The sequence below is a fragment of the Podarcis muralis genome, chromosome 4 (genome assembly GCF_964188315.1).
Source record: "Podarcis muralis chromosome 4, rPodMur119.hap1.1, whole genome shotgun sequence".
NCBI lineage: Eukaryota > Metazoa > Chordata > Lepidosauria > Squamata > Lacertidae > Podarcis > Podarcis muralis.
Genome location: NC_135658.1, coordinates 48,727,184 through 48,754,535, shown reverse-complemented (window position 1 = coordinate 48,754,535; position 27,352 = coordinate 48,727,184). Strand labels below are relative to the sequence as shown.

The 27,352-nt window shown below is 41.6% G+C and overlaps 1 protein-coding gene across 2 annotated transcripts; it reads right to left on the bottom strand.

The window, feature by feature from the left end:
• Window positions 1-229: 229 nt before the first annotated feature.
• CHODL (chondrolectin) lies at window positions 230-27,352 on the bottom strand. Of its 2 annotated transcripts, XM_028726952.2 has the most exons (8): window positions 26,707-27,352; window positions 6,624-6,936; window positions 5,787-5,944; window positions 5,144-5,191; window positions 4,675-4,758; window positions 3,070-3,172; window positions 1,548-1,626; window positions 331-464 (listed from the first exon to the last, which is right to left on the bottom strand). In XM_028726952.2, exons 1-8 carry the CDS (start codon window positions 26,801-26,803, stop codon window positions 462-464), a joined length of 885 nt encoding a protein of 294 aa, XP_028582785.2. In that variant the 5' UTR covers window positions 26,804-27,352; the 3' UTR covers window positions 331-461. The 2 variants fall into 2 exon arrangements, with proteins under 2 accessions (XP_028582784.2, XP_028582785.2); XM_028726951.2 differs by lacking the exon at window positions 1,548-1,626 and having other exon boundaries at window positions 230-464; window positions 26,707-27,345.

Sequence of the window (27,352 nt, the reverse complement as noted above, 5' to 3'; positions counted from 1 at the left end):
ATACAACGTATGAGAAACTAACAAGGAGGGAGTTAAAATTTAAACTAGAAATGACTGTTTAGAAGTGACATATACAGAAGACATTTTCCCATATATATTCCAAATGCTCTTTCCATCTCATTACTATCTGTAGCAGAGTCAGTTTCCATAGCAAAATAAATGCATTCTTTTTTTCTTTTGGAGTGCCATGTTTTGCTACTGAATTCAAAATCAAACTTTGCATATAAAAATGATCTGAACAATTGCCTCAAGGGGGAGCTTCCAGTTCATTTTGCTGATCCATTGCAATTCCAAGCCATTCCAAGCTAATATCTGACATGACATTATAATAGATCCTGAATGGAAAAGTGTTATTCCTGCTTTCTTTTCAGTCATATCTCTATACCTCCATGCTGCTGTCTTTCCGTGCATTCTTAGAAATCCATAGCGTAGACTGGTCCGGACTGGTTTTTGTTCTTCCTTTACTGGAAAATTAGAAACACAATTGTATATACATGCATTTATTATGCATCTATTCCTTTCATATGTTCATGTAAGTATGCAATGAAAGATGGGTGACGGTGCACAAAAAACAATTGTAAAGGCTTTCCAAATGGTCTCTGCTACTAATGTTGCTTGGTTGGCCTCCTGTAAAAAGATTATGCACTTAGCCGCTGGAAAGTGACCTCACACTCGACAGGATGTTTTTCTTGGTAAGGAAGTATACAAGATGAGCCTATCAGTGCTGTGCTTTCTCACAGATCTAGCATCTATATGATCCTCAAAATCTATGCCCACCCTCAGGCAAACCTTAAAGTCTAAAGCTTAGATCCAGTAAGCTTCGTGTGGTACTTTACATATTTATCTTACAGTACATTAATTCATTACCTGATCTATAGCTTCTTTGTATTGAGTCAAAAATTCCTAATGGTAATTAATAGCCATAGCTGTTGAATCAGCCCAGTGGCTTTCCTTCTTCAATCCACCATTAGCAGTGTTATACTTTGAAACCCGTTTTGCAGTATGCATTTATTTCTCAGCTAACCTAAGGGCACTATATCCATAATGTGGAAGCTTATTTTCTATGGCTCCATTCAAAGGCACTGCAGCTAAAAGCCTAGCAATACATTTGAGTCCTTCCCATACAACTGTTGGTCATCTGAGATGCATGGGTTGGGCTAGGAACAATCTGATACTAAAAGCACAATTGATCCCAACCACATTGTGCCAAACCTTTAGAATTTGCCACCGTGCCATGGAATGAAGCAAGGAAAAGTTACCCCCAATCCAGTACTGCTGCTTTTAAAGGACACTTTGAGTGGGATGTCATCTGAACAAAGGTAGCAAAAATATGTTCTGAACCAAGTGCATAGATTGAACTATATCCATAGATATAGAGCAACACAATTTCAAGGCCACCAAACTAAATGAAGCCACCCGAGCTCCTCCTGGTGAGGAGATTCTGTCCCTGTGCAAAGTTTCTTGGAAGAGCCTTCTGTAGATCACAGGAGTTGCCAGGAATCCTAGCTCTACCTTAAAAATACAATCATAGAAACTGAGAAATATACCAAGTTAGAATCTAAACTTTCTGCAAGGCATTCAGATGATAATGGAGATGAGTCATTGAAGCAGTTTCTCCTTGCTTCCCTAGAAGAAAGGAAAGGGAAAGCCACTAAGCATGAATGAGTTGCTGGTTTGCCATAAAGAACAGGAGAAATCCTCAGTGTGGATGCTTCTCGTGCCTTACTTTGGTTTTAGCACTACCAGTGGGACCATCATAACTTTTTCTTCCTTTGAGAGCAAGAGCGATATAGCATCCTGTCGGAGCAGAACTTGGTGTGTTCTTGACATAAGTTTGCTTCTGAAATGGCATTTGTGCATCAGCTCCTACTTCTCCTTGCAACTTTCAGTCAGATATGCCTGTGTTGTTTTCCCAACCCACTTCAGCTCCACATCTTTGACTGCAGCCGATTGGTTAAGGAAATGTGGATGATGTAAGTCTGACTAAACTTTATGGGGATGAGGACAAAGCTCAGCATGGGATCAAATCCTTGTGTTCCTGCCATTTCTCTTTCTTCTGCATAGGTAGCAGTAGCAGCAGTGGCTATGCCCTCGCTTGCAGTGCAGAGAGAACAGTGCCCACAATATTCCAAGACTACATACTGTGGTGGCTATGTGCACATCATACATTTAAAGCACATTACTTCCCCCATAGAACCCTGGGGACTTTGGTTTGCTGAGGGTACTGGAATTGTAGCTCTGTGATGGGCTAAACTACAGTTCCTAGGATTCTTCAGGTGGTGTCATGTACTTTAAATGTTTGGTGGGTACACAGCCTGTGTCAGAGAAAGTGTTTCAGCTGATTCAGCCCTAAAAAACAGCTTGTTCCTGTGATCCTTTTGATAACAGAAACTAACCAAATCTTCAAAGCTGGGAAACTCACTGAGTATGATTGACCTTGATTTCTTCTTAAACAGACTTTTGAAAGGAAAAGCTAGGCAGGTATCAGAGCAGGGTAGAAAAAGTATTAAGTTCAGTTTTGCATTGCAATCAAGTACACAACAAGGACCTTTTCTTCTATCTAAGGGCTGTTTGCTTAGGCATTGGGTTTAAATGTTAGTTTTCTAGTTTCTATACTATACTACAGGTGTGTGTAAGCAGCAGCCATCCAGATGTTGTTAGACTCTTATTGGCCCCAGGCAGCATGGCCAAAGAGCAACAAAAATGCAAAATGTAGTCCAATAACATTTGGAAGGCCAAGGCTCCCCATGACTAATCTACAAATGCAACGAGTTCTTTACACTAGCATGAGAGCAGCATTAACTTACTTAGAACAAAAGGTTTTGCAAACTCAATATACCTGCTAATAATGTTGAACACATTATATATTTGACGATGTGGCTACATTATTAAATGTGGACTTCCTGCCATTTTAGTCAAGGCATAACACTGGAATAATATTCATTTTCAAGTGCAAATGAGAATGGCCTTGCTTTGTGTGTGGAATGTCCTTGAATATGAGCCAGTTGAAAGGATTAATACATGAGCTTAAGTTCCAAGACACTCTTTCTGTCCAGTCATAATAGTTACCTTTTATGCAGCATCTGGAAACAGCAAGTCCCGAAAGCCACTAATATCAACAACAGCAGTGGTATAGTAGGTATAACAACATAAATTAAATTGGGAATTAAACCTACAAAAAAAAGGGTTTCATTATTGTATGTTGATTTAAATCATAGGCTCTGTTTGCACAAATTCTCTTGTACTGCACCAGTTAATCACAACAATCAGAGATCTCTTAGGCCAATGGCTCACACATATGAACTAGCGTGATCTAGTCCATGAAATCTTACAACCCAAGAGGTGTCCAACCTTAAGGACTCTACTCTTCCAATTTTGAAACTGTAGACTGCAGAACACCACCCTGAGGCTCTTTCAAGGCCTCAGTGAAAAAACTGGTCATGGCAGCAAAGCTTTCCTGAAAAACAACTTGCCCACCTCTAAAGACCTTTCCACATAAAGCACAACTGCAAAAGTTTTGAGAGTGTCCCAGGGTTTATCTTCAGTCCTGGCCAGGGCTTTTGGTTCTCATCATTTCCTTTCTGTGTTGAGTGGTAGCAGTGGAAGCAGGGAGTGCTGAACCCAGTCCCATGTATGATTGGTAACCGGACGGTCAACCCAGCATGGGTGCAGGTTGCTTTAATAGTACCCTACCTCCAGGGACGCGGGTGGCGCTGTGGGTTAAACCACAGAGCCTAGGACTTGCCGATCAGAAGATCGAAGGTTTGAATCCCCGCAACGGGGTGAGCTCCTGTTGCTCTGTCCCAGCTCCTGCCCACCTAGCGGTTCGAAAGCACGTCAAAGTGCAAGTAGATAAATAGGTACTGCTCCAGCAGGAAAGTAAACAGCGTTTCCGTGCACTGCTCTGGTTCACCAGAAGTGGCTTAGTCATGCTGGCCACATGACCCGGAATCTGTACGCTGGCTCCCTCAGCCAATAAAGTGAGTTGAGCGCCGCAACCCCAGAGTCGGTCATGACTGGACCTAATGGTCAGGGGTCCCTTTACCTTTACCTTTACCTCCAACACTACCTAACAATGTAAGGAAAAATGCATGCCCCCTACTTCAGCATCATAGCTGTATGCATTTGTACTCAACAAACAACCTCACCAGCCACCATTTATAAAAGCCAAACAAACAAACAAAACAAGAACCTGATTGGGAAGGTGCAGATCTTTAGCAAAAAGCTGACTTTCCAAAACTTGTTCATTAACCAAATGTTTTGTTAGTTTATTTTTTTAATTAGTTATTCTGCGGTCCATTAAGCTTAATGGACTAGATTAAGACTTGAACATGCAGAACCCCCTGCAATTCATTCACTGTGTGTGGCTCTGGAGTAAGAATGAGAGGAAACTGTGGGAGAAAATACTTGGCATATTGACTCTGGCTGTTTGCGATGTGATGTCTATCCTTGACAAAAAGCATTTCCCCTTAAAAACCCAAGTAGAGCTATTTGCCCTGCAGCAACGACATCTTGAATTCTTCTTCTTTTTAAAATCCCAGAGCTCAGGTTCATTTTAGTTTCTGGGAGTACAGCCAGTTTATTCATATGATGAATAAGTGGGGTTTGCATGTCTGCAGTCTATGCTTTATATTTAAATATTACTCAGATATCAGAATCATATGCATCAATTACCAGTTTCAGTAACAACCACCGGAAAATGATCTTCTGGCCTGCTTGAATCGTGAGGCTTCCCTGCTGGCACCGTTGGCTGGGCTTCTGTGAAAGTAATTACATATTTTAACAAAACAAAATCGAATTCCTGTGTTGGGACATCTGCACATATTACTGCACTTTGCAAAAGCTCCAAAGGCAACAGGATTAATCAGTTTTGAACATGAATACGTGTAGGTGATAAACTCGTCTAAGGACTTTACTGTAACATAGGGATCACATCTGGAATAAGAGTTACAAACTGAAATATTCCAAAATGTATCCATACACTTATAAAAACATACATGGTAACTATTATTCTCTACAGGATTCATTGTTCAGCTGTTCCATGGCTACTCTGCTTTTCCAATCTATGGATTGTTTTGCTTTTGGAAATGATGGATGAGATTCTATTGCTTTACCATTGCAACTCAATCCAAACGTTTCTTACCATAATCTGGATCTGCTCTGTCTCCTAATTCTTTTTCTAGGATGTCATCTGTTAAAATAATATATAAACAAGACAGGGAGGAATAGGTTGTTTACATTTTTCAGGCAATCCTAAATTTAAATAAGCAGATTTTCAGATACTTAAAACCATATGTTGACAATTGTGTTCAGTGGGATAGATTTTTGTACTTAAGGACACAATGCATCCTGTAGCATCTTAAGAAGTACTTAATTAGAGTTGCAATTCTATACCTACTTCCCTTGGAATAAGTCCCATTGAACTCAATGGAATTTATTTATAAGGAGATATGTATACTACTGTATGGATAGTTAATGCAAGATCCTATGCTTGAGGCAGAAAATAAAATAGTGTGTAATGATTAGTTTAACTTCTGCTAAAATCTAGGCCCTCTGTTAAAATCTGAAGCGGGGTGATGTTGCCTCTTAGTAACAGAATAACATAGTACCCCCCTGGTTTACATTTTATCTTGCTTCTATACACTAATCCAACTAAACTGTGAATTTCACCTGTCTTAATGAGATACATGGCCTGCACTAGGGTAAAGTCACCAGGACTTCAAGGGTTTGAAAAGTCAACCAGAAATCACACACAACATATGAAGCTCATCTTCAGCATTTCCTACCTGGACCATATTTGCAGATAAAATTGTGCTTCATGTTGCATCTGTCATCATTCCATTGGTAAAGGTAAGGCCCTCCCAAGCCAGGATTTGCAGTTGGTTGATGATACATCACAACACAAGCTTCGCTCCCACAGGAAGGCTCATCTGTATACCAATTTCTATAACAATACACAAATTACAGTAAAAATTGGTTTGAAAACTATTATTGCTTGTGAGTCCGTTTTTGCTTTGTTGGATCTAAAAAAGGGAGCAGGAGTAGCTCAGTGGTAAAGCACATTCTCTGCAGGCAAAACATCCAAGGTTCAATTCCCAGCAAGGACTGAGAAATACTTCATTCTGAAGCTTTGGAAAACCACTTTATGCCTATGAAGACCAGAGGTAGCCAACATGGTGACTTCAAATGTTGTTGGACTACAATTCCCATCATCTTCAGCCTACATAGCCAATGGCTAAGGAAGCTGGGAGCTGCAGTTTAACATCATCTGAAGGACAGCATGTTGACTACCCTGGATATAAATAATACTATGCTAGATTCAGTGGTGGAGCAGAGAAATGGGGAAAGTGAGACAAAAACAGAGAAAATTGAGATTAGCATTTATCTACCCACTTAGTCACATTTCTATACATGCTGCCAGCATTTGGTGGGTATTTCACTAGTAAGCATTTCTTTCTTTATAAATTACTAATACATAATTCATTATTCTTATTTCACAGGATCCATTTTCTCTTCAGGGATTATGGGGCCCCAGGGCAATATCAAGTCTGCCTAGCAGACCCAAATCCCCTTTTGGTCTCTGTTTGCAGCAGCAGCAGCAGCAAATGACACAAAATATTTACCTGAAGAGTGAATTGCTTCCATCTGTCCACTTGTAAAGATCAGGGCAGGCACTTGATGTGGTTTGTCCCTCACCACTTCTCCACAGCCCGATCCAAAAGTCCCCGTCAGAAATGCCGAGGCCTGATTTTGTGAGGTTCTGCAGCATGTTTTCTATTAACTTTTGCTCTGTTTCACTTTCAAGGCTGAGGAGTACTCCGCCATCTATTTCACAGGCCAGGCGAGCCTCCTGGAATCCCAGACGTCTAGACAAGTCTTGAAAATAGGCTATCTTGTAGCAGGGGTGTGTTGAATCACCATAACATATCTTTTGCCCTAAAAAAACAACCACACACCAATATAGAGACATGCAGTTATAGGTTAATGGAGCCTTCTTTCATAGCAAAACAGCATATGAATGACATCAGGGTTACATTCCCCTACTCTCGCACCATCTTTTATTAACTTTTCCCAGAATTCCATGCTAATGATTGAAAAATTAATAAACAACTCAAAAATGTTATGTGCCTTAAAAATGTAAGAATCTGATATGATAACTTTTGAGACGCAATGGGTACAATATTCGTGAAGGTTACAACCCACAAGTGCAGACTAAAGGGGGGGATCAATGAATCATGTGTACATTTTCATTATTATTATTATTTGTGGGAGCCATGAACATTTTTTTGTGGAAAATGAAAGAAATGGAATGACATGAAAATGACATCTTTCCTCCATTGATCCTCTCTACCCTAACTGCTCTGCTCCTATCCAACTACAGAGATTGATGAGCAAAAGCTGTCTCCTGAGCAAATGTCACATGATGGATCCTGAGACAAGTGTAATTTGAACACTCATCAAAATGCTGATACTGGTCCTGTTAAAATGGAACTGGAAAGGACCTCATCAGAAGCTTAAATGGAGTGAGCTTCAATGGAAGCATCTTTTCAGCTTTTAAACAAACTACAGTCCTCCATTACGAATTCAGAGAGTTGTGATTTGCACAAACTAGGTTTAATTAGAACAAACCAGTTTCCCCAGTATTCATGTTTTAAATACTTTTCTAATACACCCTTCAGGATCTAAAGCATGGTTTGTTCTTGCAAAACCTTTCAAGTTACAAAAAACAGAAATGGGGAGAGGGTTCAAGGGTATGGGGACACCATTGAGAATGCCCTGTGTAAGGTGCCTGCCCAAGGTCTGATCTGAAGAATCACGAGGCCACCACATTGCTGAAGCTAAGCAGTTCTGGCTCTGGTCAGTGAATAGATGAAAGACTGTCTTTGGGAAGCACATGAATGCTGTCTTGGATTACATAATGGAAGGAACGTAGGCTACAAATGTAAGAATATAAACATATAAATATTTGGTTTATTGATTGGCCAGACAGCATGACCTCGGATGTTGAACTGAGCATCTGGTGAGGCTCATATGGATGAAAGTGGTCTTTCAGGTATCCTTGGCCCAAACCGTTTAGGGCTTTAAAGGCTAAAACCAGCACCAGTAATCAGAAACTGATTTGTTCAAAAGCAGAAATGAATGTTTCTAATCCTCCCCTTGTGACTGTGAAAAATTACGAGAGGGCGAAGCGCATGAACCCAATGCTCACACAGGTTCATAGCAGACAGAGCATGAAACTATGGTTTCCAAACGACCAGTGCTATTTTTCTAGAAAAAGAAGTGCCGGAACTCACCATGAACATCTCTCTTGTTCTCTTATAATGGCAATGGCACCCAACTGAGAGGTGCTGGAACTGAACTCTGGCGAGTTCCAGATAGGGGAGAGAAAAAAAGCCCTGCTAAGGACTCTGAAAAGAATATCTATCTACACTACATTGCTCCATAGTTACTTCAAGAATGGACTGCTACTGCAATGTGCTCTATGTGAGGCTGCTATAGAGAAGCTTTCAGAAACTTCAGCTAGCAGCAAGAGCACTAAGTGGGCTGGTCCTTGGGACATAATAATAACACTTCTGCTGTACTAACTGCACTGGATACTGTACCAATAAGTTTTTGGACTCCAATCAAAGTGCTTGCTGGCACTACTGAAGTCTACCAGGCTTGAGACCAGAATATGTAAAGGTCCTCCTTCTCCCATTTTAGGCTACTCTACCACTGAGCACATCTGATAAGGTTATGCTGTATATCTTCCCTTTGCCTGCAGTACATCCAGTAAGAATGTGGAAGGGGATCTGCTCTGTGATGGCTCCCAGCGTATGTAACTCCTTGCCTAGGTAGATATGTCATCCCCCACCTTACAATATTTTCAGTGCCTTTCTCAAAACTTCTTTGCTAGGCTAATACACATGGTTATGGGCTGGAAGCAAGGCTGCATTCAAATGTGAGGTTTGCTGCATTAGTTTTACTGCTTATAAGGCTAGAGCTTCTATCCCAATTTCTAATGTTCCTTTTACACTGCAGTACCAGCTGCATTGTGGAACTGTGGCTTTTAGATTGACATACTGCCATGTCAAGCTGAATTTTGAACAGTGGGGAAGAACTCTTGCTGGGATATTGCCCCACTTTTCATCACATGGAACTACAATACAAAACTCAGCTTTCCAAGTTATCAGGCTTGCGAGTTAATGGGATTGCAAACAGATTAAAAAACAACAACAATTAGTATGGAAATAAGTGCTAAACCTCCACCAGATTTCCAAAAGTGGCTTTTATGTCATGTGAAATACCACATAAAAGATAAGAAATTATCAGGTATGGAAATGTCAGGGAAATAATAAAGTGCTGTCTGAGTGCAGCCCAAATCCTGCTGAACTTAATGGGGTTTACTTCCAAGAATACATGCATAGAATTGCACTATAACTTAATCACTTAACCATTATTTTTTGTTTTGTTTTGGGGTCAGTTATCTGCCACCTCTTGCTGCCTTTTAATTGCCAGGTTTGGGTTTTGATTATGTCACATAGTTCTAAATTGTTGGATCATTTTAATCTGACTTTACTGGATTAAGTGGACAGTGTGATAGAAATCTAATTCATGGTTGCATATTCTGATTCAGAGATATGTGCACATCACTGCTTGTCCCTCATGCCCAAGCACGTTAGCCCTACCATATATGGCAGAACTGGTCAACTTTTCAGTGCCACATGTGTGGTCCCAATTCTGCAACAGAAAATCATATGCAACCCTAGGCTGTGGTCATGAGTTATGGTATCCAGACAAAGGAACCAGGTGTACATTTGTTAGTAACCAAATTCACATTTATCTAACACAGAGAGACATATATATCATGTTTAATATGATAAACATATATATAATAAAATATCTATATTAATAGAGTAAACACCCTGTTTAACAATATAGTATAAAGTTAAGACACAGAAACAAGGTGATCTGAATAGTTTAAGAAAAACAAGAAACAAATTGCAAACTCAGATGTGGACTCAGCCTACTGAAAGAATCACAGCATCATCCTTGTTTTATTTATTTTTGTATTTCCCCATGAAAATATAATTTAAACCAGAAAGCTTTATACCTACCACATCGTCTGTGAAATATCCAACAAATACCATATCAAAAGCATGCAATATTGAATGAAGGTAGGCATGCATTTATTCCTTGCTGACTTTCATGAATGAATTGAATAAAAATACTTTCCAACTCCACAAAGAAAAAGCATATCGGGTACCAGATAAGGCCAACAGGAATGGGATAAGAGGAGAGGTCCTCTTATGGATCAGAAACTAGTTAAATAAGAGAAATAAGAATATATGGACAGACTGCATCAAGGAGAGATGTGAACAGTGGGGTCCTCCAAGGATCTGTATAGGACCAATGCTTTTTAAACATTCATAAATTATCAGTAGTTCTGGGGGAACAGAATGATATCCATATTTGTTCATGATCCCCAATTGTTCAATGCTCTTAAAAGAAAAAGGGGATTGCAAGGACCTCTAAAAGAATCTCACAAAACTGCATGAATGAGCATAGCAAATATAATTCAGTATACGTATAAAGTATGTTCATAAAGTCTAAGTACAGTGGTACCTCGGTTTAAGAACAGCCCTGTTTATGAACTATTCAGTTTACGAACTCCATCCAGAAGCAGTATCCCAGTTTGTGGTCTAAGAACGGAATCCGAACGGTGGAAGGGCACCAGCAGTGGGAGGCTTATTAAGCACACCTCAGTTTAAGAACAGTTTCGGTTTTAGAACGGACTTCCAGAATGCATTAAGTTCGTAAGCTGAGGTACCACTGTGTAAGTCCAAGTAGAAAGTGATTTGCGTTAGAGCAAAAAGAATCCTAACCACATAAATGACAATGGGATCTGAGGTTATGGTGGACAACTTGATGAAAACATCAAACCATTGTCTGACAGTTGTGTAAAGGTCAAATTGTTATGGCCTTAGAAAAGAAACTAAAAATACCGTTATCAAAATGCCTTTATACAAATCTAGTGTGGCCACATTTGAAAGACTGCCTATAAGTCTGGTTATTTTTAAAAAATGCTACAGAGATGGAATAGAGCAGTAAAAATGATCAAGCGGCTGCAGCAACTTCTCAATGAGAAAAGGCTACAATCACTGAGACTTTTAAACTTATTTTTAAAATGTAAGTAAACTGTGGGAACATGGCAGAATTATGCATGGTGTACAAAAGTACAGTGGTACCTCGGGTTACAGATGCTTCAGGTTACAGACGCTTCAGGTTACAGACTCCGGCAACCCAGAAATAGTACCTCGGGTTAAGAACTTTGCTTCAGAAATCGCATGGCGATGGCATGGCAGCAGTGGGAGGCCCCATTAGCTAAAGTGGTGCCTCAGGTTAAGAACAGTTTCAGGTTAAGAACAGACCTTCAGAATGAATTAAGTTCTTAACCCAAGGTACCACTGTAGATAGAAGTCTTTCTCTCTTCCTCCTATAATACTTAGAACCCATTTTTCCAATGAAGATGCATGGTGGAAGAATGAAGACAAATAAGAAGAGGGACTACTTCACACAGCACTTAGTTAAACCAAGGAATTCTCTACCAGAAGGTGTGTGATTTTTGCCACCAATCTGGACAGCTTCAAAAGGGAATTAGAGAGAACCATGAAGAATAAGAAAATAGTTTTGCTGGAGAGGCAAAGAGTGATGTTGACAAATGCCCATGTTTTAAAGAAGAGGGATGCATGAGAATCCCTGGAAGATCAGGAAATGAAGAGATCAATAGGGGAAAAACCTGAAGGGAATAATAGGAGTAAAGACCAACTTGACATTTTTTTAAATTTACAGCCACACCCTCAAATGCTACATAATAGGCAACGGATTGTCACAGCTGCTGAAAATGATGATAGCAAATTCATTGATATCTCTGTTAATGTACCAAAGTTATTTTATTCATCCTACAAGTGGTCCTGACTACCTAAATGTCACACACAATTTCAGCTTGAGAGCTAACATGCCACAGAAAATGCAAGATGTGAGCTGATAAATAGAAAGAACAGATCTCTAGGGTAGCATTTTGACCCATCCATGATGTATCATATGATTAGCAATCATCCTTTCCTATTATGTTGTCAGAACTTTGATCCGATTCAGAAGCCAATCTTGTGATGAATTGCATTAAGTACTATTGATGTTTCACTGCACCATACCCTTTTTTTCTTTTTTGTTCCATCGATGGGCTCTAATCTGCATTTTAGGATAAATCACATTACATTATGTCTCTTCAAAAACTACTGCCGCAGCATAATTTCATAATTGTACTCTGTATTCATTAGTAAGATAAATATATGGAAACTAATAGCTTCTTTTCCGCTAAGAAACATCTTTCTGCTTCAACATTTATGCTGGTCTTTCATCCCTCTAGCTAGTTATCTTTTGCCAAGCCTGCACACGATGTGACCCATAAAGCTGAATTCTGATGACCAACCAGGTATAGTAACCTGCCTGGTACCTGAGAATACACACTTTTGGTGGCCTCAGGTAGGAAGCAAAACAAGGAGGTTGATCAAATTCTTATAAGCTACCATACATGACTTGGTGAGTCAGGGAGTGACTATTTAAAACAATGCAAGATCCCCTGGGGATATATTGCCAATATATTTTTTCTAAGTACACAAATGTCCTACCTAACTACATCCAGAGAATCAGAACTTAAGAACATCTTGCCCGAGCATCCAGAATTTAAGATTCCCTTAAGCGCATGAGACACAAGCCTTATGGTAGGAGATCTCCCACTGGCCATTTTTTCCAGCAAATGTAGCAAGTGAATCTGGGTTCAAAACTATTCCCCATGGGTACAGCTGAGTCACTAATAAAAGACCATACACTCAAAACGGTAACTCATGTGAACTAAACTTAAAACACGAGGGGTAGTAGAGAAATAATTATATATCTGCTTAATAAAATAGGAGAAATACTATAAATGCAAAGAAGAATGGGTGATAAAGAAATGATAAAACAATAAGGGTAATAAAGAACTTTGTAGAAATAAAGAAACAGTACAGCCATGTAGAATTAAAAAGATAAGAAACAAATGAAGCCAAGCTTTCCTCTTATCCAAAGCTCCCTTCTAGTCCACCTACTTAAAAGTTAAATCAGTCTAGCCCCTTCTGAGTTCCAAAGTACTTCATATCAACCACTATAAAGGGCCTGGTGAACTTTTTCTATCCATCACTCCCCTGAGAAGAGAGGCAGAGATGGTATACTCCAACTCACTAATCCTGACCTTTTTATATTGAATTCTCTTGATCTCTTGATCCAAGTACTCTGTTCTAGCTACTCTGTTGCAAGATTATTGTTTTGCTGCATGTTTTAAGCTATGGATGTTCAGAGTTGAATGTTTTAAGGATTTTACACATGGTTTTTGTAAATGGCTTGGAAGCCTATCTTGGCATTAAGTGGTATATAATTAATCAATATTAATCAATCAGAGGTGGGGCCAGACTTTCTGTGTTGCTAAGAGGTGGGAACTATTCCACTCTCCTTGTTTGCAAAATAAAAAATAAAAATCAGGGGGAAAGTTTAAGCACTGTCCTTGTGATTTGTCCCACTATCTCATAAACAAATTTTGACTCAGAATATTCTCTGTTATCTCTACCAAACGTCTTATGGCTTCACCTCGCGATCATCTTCTCAGCCTCTTATCAACTACTGTAACAATCCCTTACTTTCCTTGTTATTGTGCAGGTCCCACAGTCTCATATACACAGGGCCTTTCCTCAGCAAAATTCACATTAACCCAGGGCAAAAGCAAGGTGTGAGTCATGTAACTCACCCAGCAGCACATCCCAGAAGATGCGCATCCTAGTTAGGGGTTGATAAAGTTGGGTGGTATATAAATACAGATAAATCAAATAATGTACATGGATGTGTAAACCCATTCTGAGCAGTATGCATCTATCACCTATAACCTAAAGTGTCACACTTCCAATTTAATGCAATCACAGAAAAAGTGAGCTCTGAAAGAATCCACAAAGAACAAAGCTCTTCAGACCTGGGCATACATTAGTACTGTCTCAAAGTTTATTTGCACATCTGACTAAAACAGACTCAGCATTTTAGTTTTCACAGATTTCAGAAGAAACGCAGATTTCCAGAAGAAACGCAGAAGTCTAATTACCTGGATCAATACACGATAAATGGTTTTTCAACCAGCAAATTGGTATTATGCTGAAGGAGCAAATGAAACACTGTTTTACTTGTTGGTTTAAGTGGTATGCCTTTATCAAGGAAAAAGCCCTACATATTACAGTATTTCCTGAAGGCAATTGTGCGCCAAACTATTAAAATTCTGACAGCTTTACCGTTCTAAGTAGAAAATGTCTATTTTTTGGCATTAGTTCCACTCCATATATTTAATATGCTATAAAATGTGAGGCTGAGACCCATTTAGTTGTTTCTGTAATAGATGCTTCCCCCCACCCCCATTTGATCTCATGGACCCTGCAGCTGTAAATTATAGGATCAGTATTGGCAGACAGCCAGAGTTCTGTCTAAGCAGAAGTCTCTTAAGAATGTTCCAGCAGTCTCAAACTGGTGGTATCTGTGGCTTCACAGAGATCTTGAAGCATAACTTGAAACCTAGGATGGGACACACTCTCTCTAAACATGAAGCTAAAGGTTAACCAATGGCTTTCCTGTGCAGGCTTCTGTTGGTCTAGTCAAAAGTGGCACACAAGCTCTTCTCAGCCTTGGGGTTTTCTATTTAACACACCCTAGCTGTGCCCTGGTTCAAAAGAACAGAGAATAACTTTAAGGCATAATATGTACGTGTACACTCATTTATTTATTTTCTCTACAGTCACTCAGATGAAACTCGTGATAATTGTACTAATAATTAAATTGTTTGTATTTGAATAATATGGTATTACTAAATCCACATGAAGTTGCTTCTCATTCTGCTGTGATGTTTTTAACCCCCCCCCTTTTTTTAGTAGAAGATGTTCTGATCAGTGGGAGACCTTGTTTTCGAAGCTGGACTCTGAAGCTGGCTCTGGACCCAATTCACCTGTTCTGCTCACCTGCCTTTCTCAGCATAACCTGCCTCTTTTCTCTTTACCTTCCTGCTGCAGATTTGCTTGTACCAGGGGCAATCTAAAGATGCCTGGCAAGTTGGATCCTCCTAACAGAGGGTTCATGTTGTGCTTGGCCCCTGAAACTCTTCCCTAACCAGCTTGTGGGTGGGGCTTGCCCCACCCCAAGCCAGTGATGCCACAGTTATGCTACCAGCCTTTAGCCAATCAGCAGCGTGGCAAGGTTGGGGTTTGGGGGTATCTTATTTGGCAGAGCGACATAGGGACCTCCTTTTGCTTCACGCTGCCAAACACCCGCTCACCCACCCGTTAATTAGGTCATGTTTGGCCTTGCTTTGGACTTCGGTTGGTCGCCTCTTTTGGAATGGGGGCCGGGTAGGAATTTTTCCCACTGTGGCAGATTGTCTGTGGCCACTTGGTTTTTGCCCACCTCTTAGCAATCGTCACAACTTTGTAAGTTGGTTTAGGGAAATGTGGGGAGGGGAGGTGCAGCCATCACCTTCCCCTCCAATGAATAGGGTATTCCATTAAAAGAATCTGGGGGTCTGGATCTCGTCTGAAGCCCGGAGAGGGGCTAGGGCCATGCCAGGACCCCCGGGGAACCCCAGGGGTGAGCACCAGTCAATATACACTGACGGAGATCCCCCTGCTGGTTGTTTACCCTTCCAGGCTTCCTGCAGGGTGGGGCAGGAGCCAGATATAGTTTTGATACCAATGCCTAAGCCAATGCCAGTCACATTTGTGTATTCAATAAAGTTGTGGCCAAAATTTGCCCATTAACATTTAAACTAAATTCTGTCTCCACTGTGTCTTTATTTCCATGAGGGATGAGTTTTGGGGCTCGGAGCACAAGTGCTGTGGGAATGTTCAAGGAGGCAGAAGAGGTTATATTGTTTATTAATATCCTTCCTAACTTGCACTAGCAAGTTCCTTTACTTAGCAGAGTTTTACATTCCCCTTTTAAACGCCCAGCGGATAGCTGGCTGCAGGCTTGTTTAAGCCTCTCAATATGAGGTTCCTGGTGAGTTCCTTATATCCCTCTTAAAAGAATAAAAATGTCACAATCTTGTTTAAAGTGTATAAAATAAGTTTACTCACATCATCAGTTTACAATTGGATCCCTGAAGGCAGACGTAGTTACAAAGTATATGCATGTGGATCTATCCCAAATGGGGATAATCCCAGTGTCCTCTGTTGGCTAAAAGCCAACAGAGCATTTCTAGCTAAAAAGCTGCTTCAACGACAGAGGAAGTCAAAGAGAGAGAGAGTGGCAGCATGCCTTGTCCTTTTGTTACCTGGACAGGTAAGGTCACGCCCACTTCTAGTCACATGCAGAGGAAGTTTGTCCCAGTAAACAGTAAGTTTCCAACTGGCTGGACCAAACATTCCCCTGCATGTCTACTCTAGGAAAACAAGGCATGTTGTACTTGACTGCTACTTATGTATCATATCCCACATTTGTGCACCCCACATTTACCGGTACCTAGTGGAACATGCTCATTTCACTTGAAGTAACAGAAGCAGCAGATTCTCTACAGCAGCTGCACTTATTTTCTGTGGCCACAGTGATCAAGGGTCATTTTTCTAAACTGAAAACATTGTGAAGCATCACATTTCCTTGTTGCTTTTCTTGCTTGCGGAGGAGATAACATCTTAGCAGGACTCCTGCTTTCATCAAGGATCTTTGGTTTTTCAAAGCTCTTGATGAATATGCAGAAAATCTCAAGTCTTGAAACAAGGTTTGGTTTGTTTTGCCAACTATGTTTTGCAACATGATTTGATAAATAGTGCTAAGCTTCTTCCAAGAATGTTATTAAGAATCTAAAAACATATATTCATCCATTAGTTTGCTCTGTCTTCTAAAGTAAGTGAATAGATCAAAAGCATATTTGAAAATGGCCAATCACACCCAAAGTAAGTCAGTGTGGCCTCATGATTATTGTATTGAACTGGGGAAACAGAGGGTCACTTCCAAGCCACCAATTGAGCATTCATCCTAATTTGTTTGCAGGGTGAATAAACATTATTATTTACTGAACACTCATTTTGATTTGTTTGTAGGGAAGTCAGATGCAGCAGTCTGGAAATACTCCTGGATTCAAGGCCTTGGGCAAATGCCTGTCTTTCTGCCTAATGCTCCTCATAGCTCCGCACAACAGGGTGAGCTCCCGTTGCTCTGTCCCAGCTCCTGCTTGCCTAGCAGTTCGAAAGCACACCAGTGCAAGCAGATAAATAGGTACCACTGTGGTGGGAGGGTAAACGGCATTTCCGTGCGCTCTGGTTTCCATCACGGTGTGGCATTGCCCCAGAAGTGGTTTAGTCATGCTGGCCATGTGACCCAGAAAGCTGTCTGTGGACAAATGCCTGCTCCCTCAGCCTGAAAGCGAGATGAGCACCGCAACCCCATAGTCACCTTTAACTGGAATTAACTGTCCAGGGGTCCTTTACCTTTTCTTTAGTCCCATCTATTTTGCTGCCAACATCTTGAACATAAGGGTGATACAAGCTTGACAATGGGAAACCAACCTTAAAATTAGCTAGTCTAATTTTGACATAGTGCTTGCCTAATCAGAGGTATTGCTTATTGCAAAGTTGTAAATGCTTTCATGCTTCAGCCAGTTGTAATTCTTTGTAGAGAAGCATAAGTCACAACCTCCTATTCAGCGTGAAGTGGTGATGTGAATTCAAATGTCTTGGATCAATATTGGAAAGCCTTTAACTAGCTCTAATGTGAGCCCGGGGCTGGCTCCAGAAGCTCTGTAACTTCCAGAGCTCTCTTCTGGAATGTGTGAAGTAAAAGTAAAAGCAAGAGTGTACCTGAGCATGTGCAGACATAAAGGCATTTTTGAATGTTACCGCAGTGGTTTGAGAGCTATGATTCCATCAGATGCCTGTTTCTAGAGCAAGAACTCATGTGATCAGCTACAGAGTAACTGCTCATAGAAAAGCGAAAAGTGTCCACACAGACCAGATGCTCATGCCACAATGTTCAGAGGGATCTACCATTCCATACAGACTGTGAAACAGATTGACATATGGATCTGCATCTACTCTTTGGGCTACTGTAGTTATTGTCTGCCCATTATTAACACAACAACTCTCTCTGGAATTGTGCCACACTTCTGTTGCTGATATTTCCATTTTAGTAAATGGCAACTTTACACACACACACCCCTATGAATTATTTTTGATCTTCAGAGATCTTATTTTGAGTACTGTCACATAAATATTAGAATACACACTTGACAAAATCAAGAAAATATCACAAATAAAAGGGCAAAAATAAACTGACAGCAAACAGCAGTCATTAAGGCATAATGGCTTTGATTAATACATTGGTTGTTAAGTGGCTAGTAAAAAGATTAGCTCGCGTATTTCCTGCCCAACAGATACTTAAAGTAATTGCATTTTTGCAAACTGCATTATCATCACTTTATGTGCTTTATGATGTCATAGGTACAGCAATGCGGGTTATGTAACACTCAGCAGTTTTTCCTAACCCTGTTTTCTCACTTTTCTTTTCTTTTTTAAGGACTGGTCTTCAGCCAACTCCAGGCATTCTGAACTACTGCATTGCAAACAGCTATTGTTGCCAATAATTCAATATGAACACAAAAGCATAATGTGTTTCCCTATCACTTGTTATAGCACTACCACCATGAGAAAAATTGCTACAGGGTCAATTACGAGGATATGAGATAAGACATGGTAGAATGTAAAAATGCTGCAAGGTACCATGAAGTATCATGAGTTAGCAGAGATAAGAGAACAGAATAGAATAATTTTGCTCTGCTGAGGGATAAGGAGCATGCAGTTCTCAGGAGCTCATTTATGAAGCCCACAGATCAAATCCTTTTCATCTCCACCATTCTATCATTTTGACATTATTACCAGTGGGGGTTTTTTTGTTGTTTTTTTGGAGAAATACTTATAGCCCTTACAGTTGCAGAGAGAGTTTTGAATAAATAGTGGGAGAAATGTCCATCATTTTCGCTGATAACAACCAAGCTGCCAGTCTCTTTTCAATCCTATTGACAAAAGGTGAATTGGGGGAGCTAATTTATGGTGAGAAGAGAAAATAATGGCACTATTACACATCAGAAGTGCATTGAAAACTTGAATCAGGTGCTACTACATATACAATTGGCTCCAAGGTGCATTTTATGTAATCTTGGCTTAACTTTCAGAGATGGCATTTAATTGCAGTTACCTTGCTAGTCCTGGAGTCATACCTGTTGAACTCAATTAGACACCTTTCCAGTGATTTTATGGAGCATTCATTTTGTTGTTGTTTAGTCATTTAGTTGTGTCCGACTCTTTGTGACCCCATGGACCAGAGCACGCCAGGCACTCCTATCTTCCACTGCCTCCCACAGTTTGGTCAGACTCATGCTGGTAGCTTCGAGAACGCTGTCTAACCATCTTGTCCTCTGTCGTCCCCTTCTCCTTGTGCCCTCAATCTTTCCCAACATCAGGGTCTTTTCAAGGGAGTCTTCTCTTCTCATGAGGTGGCCAAAGTATTGGAGTCTCAGCTTCAGGATCTGTCCTTCCAGTGAGCACTCAGGGCTGATTTCCTTCAGAATGGATACGTTTGATCTTCTTGCAGTCCATGGGACTCTCAAGAGTCTCCTCCAGCACCACAGTTCAAAAGCATCAATTCTTCGGTGATCAGCCTTCTTTATGGTCCAGCTCTCATTTCCATACATCACTACTGGGAAAACCATGACTTTTACTATATGGACCTTTGTTGGCAAGGTGATGTCTCTGCTCTTTAAGATGTTGTCTAGGTTTGCCATCGCCTTTCTCCCAAGGAGCAGGCGTCTTTTAATTTCATGACTGCTGTCACCATCTGCAGTGATCATGGAGCCCAAGAAAGTAAAATCTCTCACTGCCTCCATTTCTTCCCCTTCTAGCATTCATTTAGAACCCAACAAAGATTATGTTCGCTGTGACCAGGGATGGAAAAATATATCCATTTCATTTTCTCTCTTTTTCTCATTTTTAAACTTTTTCCTTTAAAAGCAAAAAAAAAAAAAAAAGTACTCTTGAAAATTATTGAATGTTTTAGTGTGAATTTCTCCTAATATGCAATTTCTTTGCAATCCAATTTCCCCTAATATAATGTATTATTCTGTGTTACTTTCACAAATATATACTGGTACATACAGTTTACGCACCCTAGTACAGTGGTACCCCGGGTTACATATGCTTCGGGTTACATACACTTCAGGTTACAGACTCCGCTAACCCAGAAATAGTACCTCGGGTTAAGAACTTTGCTTCAGGATGAGAACAGAAATCGTGCTCCGGCGGTGCGGCGGCAGCAGGAGGCCCCATTAGCTAAAGTGGTGCTTCAGGTTAAGAACAGTTTCAGGTTAAGAACAGACCTCCGGAATGAATTAAGTACTTAACCCGAGGTACCACTGTATATGCATCTGTGTACATGTTACTTGGTTTGGAGAACTGCCCTCCACAGTTTGGGAAAGAGCAAATTCTAAAGGATGGCTCTATTTTGGTTCACATACTTCTTCAGCAAATACAGAAGAGGTGGGTTTGCCCTTAAATGGCAACTGAGTTGAAATTCTCCCCCATCCCTACTGTGGCCTACAGTTCAACCCTGACTAGTATTCGTAAGTCCATGGAACTAGTTCCCTGAATCCAAGGGGGCTTTACACACACACCGCAACAGCTGTCACCTCTCCCATTATGTTTCATAATACACTGTTGTTGTTTTTTGAGAGGCATTAGTGATGCGGCAATGAGGAGGGAGTCAACTGTTCAAAATAAAAATAAAAATCATTTGACTGCACATAAACCCTCAGACAAAACTTCAAGTAGCTCTGCTTTCAATATGGCTTGGAAATCCCCAGTCTTCCACAGCAAAGAGCCAGTCTCATTCAACATAGAGATGCTTACGTCTGAGTAAACAGGCTTAAGACTACACCATTAGGAATACTGGTGTATATGTGGAACAAGCTACAACAGTGGTTTATAGACAGGTTGACAGCAATAATTCAAGAGTCTTCCAAAGGAGGATTTATTCCAAAACAAATTGGGCCTAATCAACCTTTTCCTGTGCACCTGGAAGTCTCCTTCTGTGATTGGCACCTCCTCATTTCGTCTTCCTGCGCACATACAGCAAATAAGTCCATTAAATAGGCAGGTCTAATCCCATTAAAATTAACAGGCTTAAGGTGCTTAACTTTGTTTGGAATTTGGTTGCATGGTGTAGTTTTGAGAACACAACTTCTTTCTATTGTGTACATTCTTGTTATAGACTATGATTTTGTATATTGTGCTGCTGTTAAGTTTATCCCAGAGAGAGGCCCCAGAAGCAGAAATCAATTTTATCTTCATGTTTAAAAAGATCTGGAGAATGTTACTGTATATATACAGAGAGAGAGAAAGAGTCTGCTGCTGAAAAGGCATAAGAATTGGCACCAGGTAACCTTTGCAGAGGAGAGGGTTCCATAAGTGAGGCATCACAGCTGAAAAGGCTTTTTTCCCTGAGAGACACCTATCTAACCTCTAATAGCAGCAGCATCCCGAAAAGGTCCATTTACTCTGATGTTAGCACAGGAAATGTGACCAGAAGAGGACCCTGAGGTCCCAAGGCTTATCAGTGTTAGAAACTTGAAGGAAGAAACTCCACCTCCATCGTTCTGCGCGGACACTGAGGTCCAGTGCCGAGGGCCTTCTGGAGGTTCCCTCGCTACAAGAAGCCAAGTTACAGGGAACCAGGCAGAGGGCCTTCTCGGTAGTGGCACCCACCCTGTGGAATGCCCTCCCACCAGATATCAAAAAGAAAAATAACTATCAAACTTTTAGAAGACATCTGAAGGCAGCCCTGTTTTAATGCTTAATAGGTTATTGCATTTTAGTGTTCTGTTGGAAGCCACCCAGAGTGGCTGGGGAAACCCAGACAGATGGACGGGGTAATAATAATAATAATAATAATAATAATTTATTAACTCAAATATATCAGCTAATCAGCTAATCACCAAATGGCACCTTAAACCTGGGTCACAGTTTCTACTGGCATGTCTAGCATGTTTTCTTTTTTGAAGTGAAATTTATTTGTTGTTTTGTCATTTAGTCATGTCCGACTCTTCGTGACCCCATGGACCAGAGCACGCCAGGCACTCCTGTCTTCCACTGCCTCCCACAGTTTGGTCAAACTCATGCTGGTAGCTTCGAAAACAGTGTCCAACCATCTCGTCCTCTGTCGTCCCCTTCTCCTTGTGCCCTCAATCTTTCCCAACATCAGGGTCTTTTCCAGGGAGTCTTCTCTTCTCGTGAGGTGGCCAAAGTATTGGAGCCTCAGCTTCACGATCTGTCCTTCCAGTGAGCACTCAGGGCTGATTTCCTTCAGAATGGATACGTTTGATCTTCTTGCAGTCCATGGGACTCTCAAGAGTCTCCTCCAGCACCATAATTCAAAAGCATCAATTCTTTGTCAATCAGCCTTCTTTATGGTCCAGCTCTCACTTCCATACATCAGTACTGGGAAAACATAGCTATGGGTTTCCCAGTGAAGTTTATTATTATTATTATTCATTTCATTACTATAACGGAAAAAAGCTCAAAGTGGTTTACAACACATTAAAACATCAAATGAAACAATCCAAAATAAAACAAATTCAAGCTTCAAGGAAAATATTTCAGATCCTTCTCTGGGTGACATATTTGCTTTTCCCATACTTATTTACCTACTTAATTTAGGTTGCTGCCCCATAGCAGAAATACTATAGGAAGCCAGTGTGGTGTAGTGGTTAGAGTGTCGGACTAGGACCTGGGAGATCAGGGTTCAAATCCCCACTCAGTCATGAAGCTCACTGGGTGCCCTTGGGCCAGTCACAGCCTCTTAACCTCATCACAGGGTCGTTCTCAGGATTAACTGAGGAGGGTGGTGAACCATGTACTGTACTCTTTGGAGGAAAAGGTGGGATATAAATGCAGTAAATACGCTCTTCTGCTTACCTGCTTAAGAGAGCTGGAGGGGCCAGCCAGATGGAGATGTCAGTCACATAGTCACAGTTGGACCCATGCCAGTCTCAAAACGCGCCTGGCACCTGGGAGATTTCAAACACTGCTTATAAGGCTTTAAATTGCTCTTAGAATTTGGGGCTGATCGACAACAAAGCTGTTTCAGAACCAGCAAGATGTGTTACATATAGCTCATCTCAGTTAGTCTAACAGCATTCATAAATTTTCAGAAAGTTTCAAAGGCAGCTCTGCATACAACATATCGCCATAATCTATTCAGGCAATCACCAAAGTAAGGATGACTGTGGCTTATCTCTGCTTAAAAGGGACCACAGCTGGTATACCAGCCTTAGCTAATGGGAAATGTTTTGTGCTTCTTAAGCCACGTAGGCCTCTGGTGACAAAGCTGGGTCAATCAACACCCACCAAACTGCAAATATGATCCTCTTGTAGGGTGTGATCCTCCCAGAATGAGTTGAACCCAAGCCAGACAAACTACCCAGCAACATCAGCTCCATCATATCTAAATTGAGCTTATTTCCCTCGCCCTCATCCATGCCATCCCAAATCCCAGACATCAATATTTTGCACTTCTAAAGCTTCACTTGAATAAGATAGGAACACAAAGTAGAGCTCCATGTTACCAATGTATTGAATGCCCCTCTCTCCAAATCCCATGATCATTTCTCTCCATCAGATACTTTCACTCTCACATTTGTCCTGGGTTGTTACAGGCAATAGACACCTTCTGAGTGTCAGCATTTTGTGGAATGGAGTCAAACCATACCAGAAATTTAGGTTTGTGCAATTAAAGTAGATCAAAGCACTCTGTTTCCCTGGCACAAAAATCTACACTGAAAAGTGTAGGATGAACAAACAATTCATGGGAAGATGTATAAACATCATGCAAGCAAATCAGGAAGGATTTTGAAAGAATGCTCATGGCCATATAACATCACCACAAACAAATGTGAACAAATGCTCAACAAAGGCAAGACATAGTCTAACTGCAGCACAAGCTTTCTGCAAACAAATCAGGTTGGATACTTCATAAACAGGTTATCTGAAGACACCAAAGGATTCAGCACCCAAAAGTATCTCAAGGTCTTCATCCATAGGTTGCACTTCACTCCTGAAATGCTCTACACCAAGACTACAGTTGGTGTACCTCCTGTACAGTTAATTCACTAAAGTCCACTCTGCTTTTCTTCCCCCTGTGTTCTGGTAGAAAAGAGGTGGGTGGACAAAGAGACTAGAGCAGTACTTTGAAGAAGTTGCCTAATACTTTAGAACTTTTAAAGGGGTGGCCACTGTCTTCAGGTAAAGACTTTGTAACCTGGAGATGGTACAGATCTCTTTTAACAGTTCTGTCTGGCATCTGAATGGACAGTGTTATCTCCTATGATTTGATTAATGTTCCATTCGTATAGTGGCTTCCAGGCAGAAAGCTCAGAAGGAACGGCATGAATTACCGTAATCTCCTGTTTGCTACATGCAACTCCCTCCCCTCAGCTATTATCACAATCCAGATTTTGAGGGGCCCTTGGATAAGATGCCTTCAACACTTCCCCATTCCTGCATGGACTTGCTTCCTTGTGACTGCTGTCACTGATTTCCTTTCCCTGAGACCATCTCCACCATTGCCCAAAAGGGCAATATTTCTACTTGTTGTTGCCACTGAATGAACAAGAAACAACAGCCAGATAAGCAGAGACAGGGGATGGGGGGGATCTGCAATGGTCCCCATAACTGTGGTGGCAGCCTTGACAAGTTCCTGACACTGACACCCCCTGGTGTCTACATAGCACCTTAAGGTTGGTGCTGCATGTGATCAGTAGCTGAAAAGGACCAGAACTGGTTCTAGGTTACGTGAACTATTTAAGCCATTCCTAAGAGATTCCCTGGAATGTTTTTCTTTTCATTTCATTTTAAAAGTGGTGTGTCCAATGACGAGGGGTCTAAAGGTTCCTGCTTCTTGTGTTCATGTTTCATGAATCTATTCTAATTATGGAAAACTGGAGCATAACTATCACCTTATCCAATTTCTAGTCCCTTGCTTCCCGCCTGGTCTTTCAGGAAACCATTGGAATTGGGCTGAAATGTACCCTATAGAACACACTCAGGTAATAATATGTACAGGTCCATCTAGAAAATAGGCACACACTGAATCTGCACCGGGGAAAGTTAGCTGTAATCTATCAAAGCTCCTTGCATAGTAAGTTTGTTGACCTTAAAGATACAACTGGATTCTTTATTGCTTATGTACACTGTATCTTTATGTGCAGGACACTCAGGGCAGGTTCCAGCTCCTCCACCACTTGCATGCAATGAATGGATAGGCACAGTATATTTCTCATATTTATGACATATTTCACATATTTATGGCAAATATATAAGGAAGGAAGGAACTTTGCGCCGCAGTTCAAAAACTTTGTATGTTAATCAATATTTTCTTTAAAAATTCCTTAAGGAGCTTTTCAATATATGAAGATGGCTTCCTAAGTATAAAGAATTGAGCAGTTCAGCAAATTCCCTGTGAAGATCTTTCCTTGGAAAGAAATATTCAAGGCAAGACAATCGTATCATAGAATGGGAACCCAATGGTCATCTAGTCCAACCCTCTGCAGATTAGGATCATCTGAGGAAACTGTAGGATTTTCCAATACTGATTCACATCAAAGATCAGTAGAAGTACAAGCTTAGAAGTTTAGGACACCACCCATATACCCCTACCGCCCACTACTCAGGGTGGAAGCCTACATCTGGTAGGACACATGGTTCTTCAGAGGTATTCTTGCACTGATATCTTTCCTGCCACACAAATCCCTATCCACAAACATGAATGTGGATTTCGGTGGTTACTGCAGACAAGCAGGAACTGAGAAAGTTGTCAGGTGTGATGGGCATCTCTTTCACACCACTCTTTATCTGGCATTTGAGCTCCCATCCTGCTTCTCCGTATTTGATCCTCTATCTTGCTTCTCAGTCTCTGAACTTTTTAAAAATGAGGGACAAATAGACTCTCTATAAATGGAGGACAAGTCAGAGCAAAACCTTTTGACTTAGGAGACACAATATAAGGGACATCAAACTTTCCACCCCCATATTTAAAGATATGAATTGGGGATCTCATCTTTGGAGTTTCCAGCATTGAGGCTGTGATCTTTCCGCAAAGTCAAATCATCAACTTGGGACAAAAATCGAGCCTTTTTTTACTCGCCAGGAAACAGCTCGTCCCTAGTGCCAGTGACACAATGCCAAGGCTGCGTTCCCTGAGTTCCCTTTGCCTCACTGAATCAATAGAGCGCCACCCGCTTGAAAGTAAGAGGATCCCCGCCAGAAAGAGCCACCTTTCTGTCTGGGAATCTCTAACCACTGTTCAATGATCAAGTTGAAAAGCAATGAAAGGAGGAGGTGGAAGTATTGCACCCGAATACCCGGAGCACTTCGGGGGTCTTTATACAGCAGGGAAAGGGTCCTGCAGAGGTTGTTGCGCTCCAATTCCCAACAGTCCCAGGCAGCATGGTCAATGGTCAGGACTGATGGGAGTGTGGAGTCCAGAAACATCTGGAGGGGGTCCCAGCTCTCACTCTGCTCTCCCCCAAATAAGAAACCAGGTTCCTCATCCCTCCCTTCAACTCACCACTCAAGACTCGCAGCGAGAGGCAACTCTGAGCCCACAGCCAACAGTAGCCCAGCAGCAGCAGCTGAGGACGCCTTCCGCACGGAAAAGGGAGCATCGCAGCGGCCGAGGGAAGAGGCGATGGGCGTCTGAACAAAGTCCCCGAAGTGACAGCAGCAGCAGGTTAGGCAGGCAGGCACCCTCAGCGCCTGCGCAACGGCCGGTCCTCCGCGGGGAAGATGCTTCAAAGCGGGTCCCTTCAAAGCGCCAAACAACTGCAGGAGCGGCAGCCGCCTTGAGGAGATCCCTGAGAGCCAGCTGTTGCCCTGCCCGCTGCCGCTGCGCGCATCTCCGTGCGCCAAGGAAGCGCGCGCGTTTTTGCAGGACCCCTTTGGGCGAGAAGGAGAAGCGTCTTGTCCAAGGGAGGAGGAGGAGGAGAAGCAGCAGGAGCAGGAAGCACTGCAAGGTCTCCCTTCTCCTCGCCTTGGCCTGCCTGCGCCTGGCGACGCTGGACGCGCAGGGAGAAAGAAGGCGCAAGCTGCTGGCTCCTGGTTATATAGCGGCCCCGGCCAGCCTCCCGGAGCCTCCGCGTTGGGCAGGGCCAGCCCCGCGACTATCGATTTCTGGTGCGAAATGCAGCGCTGCAGCTTGGGAGGGGGCCGAGCGC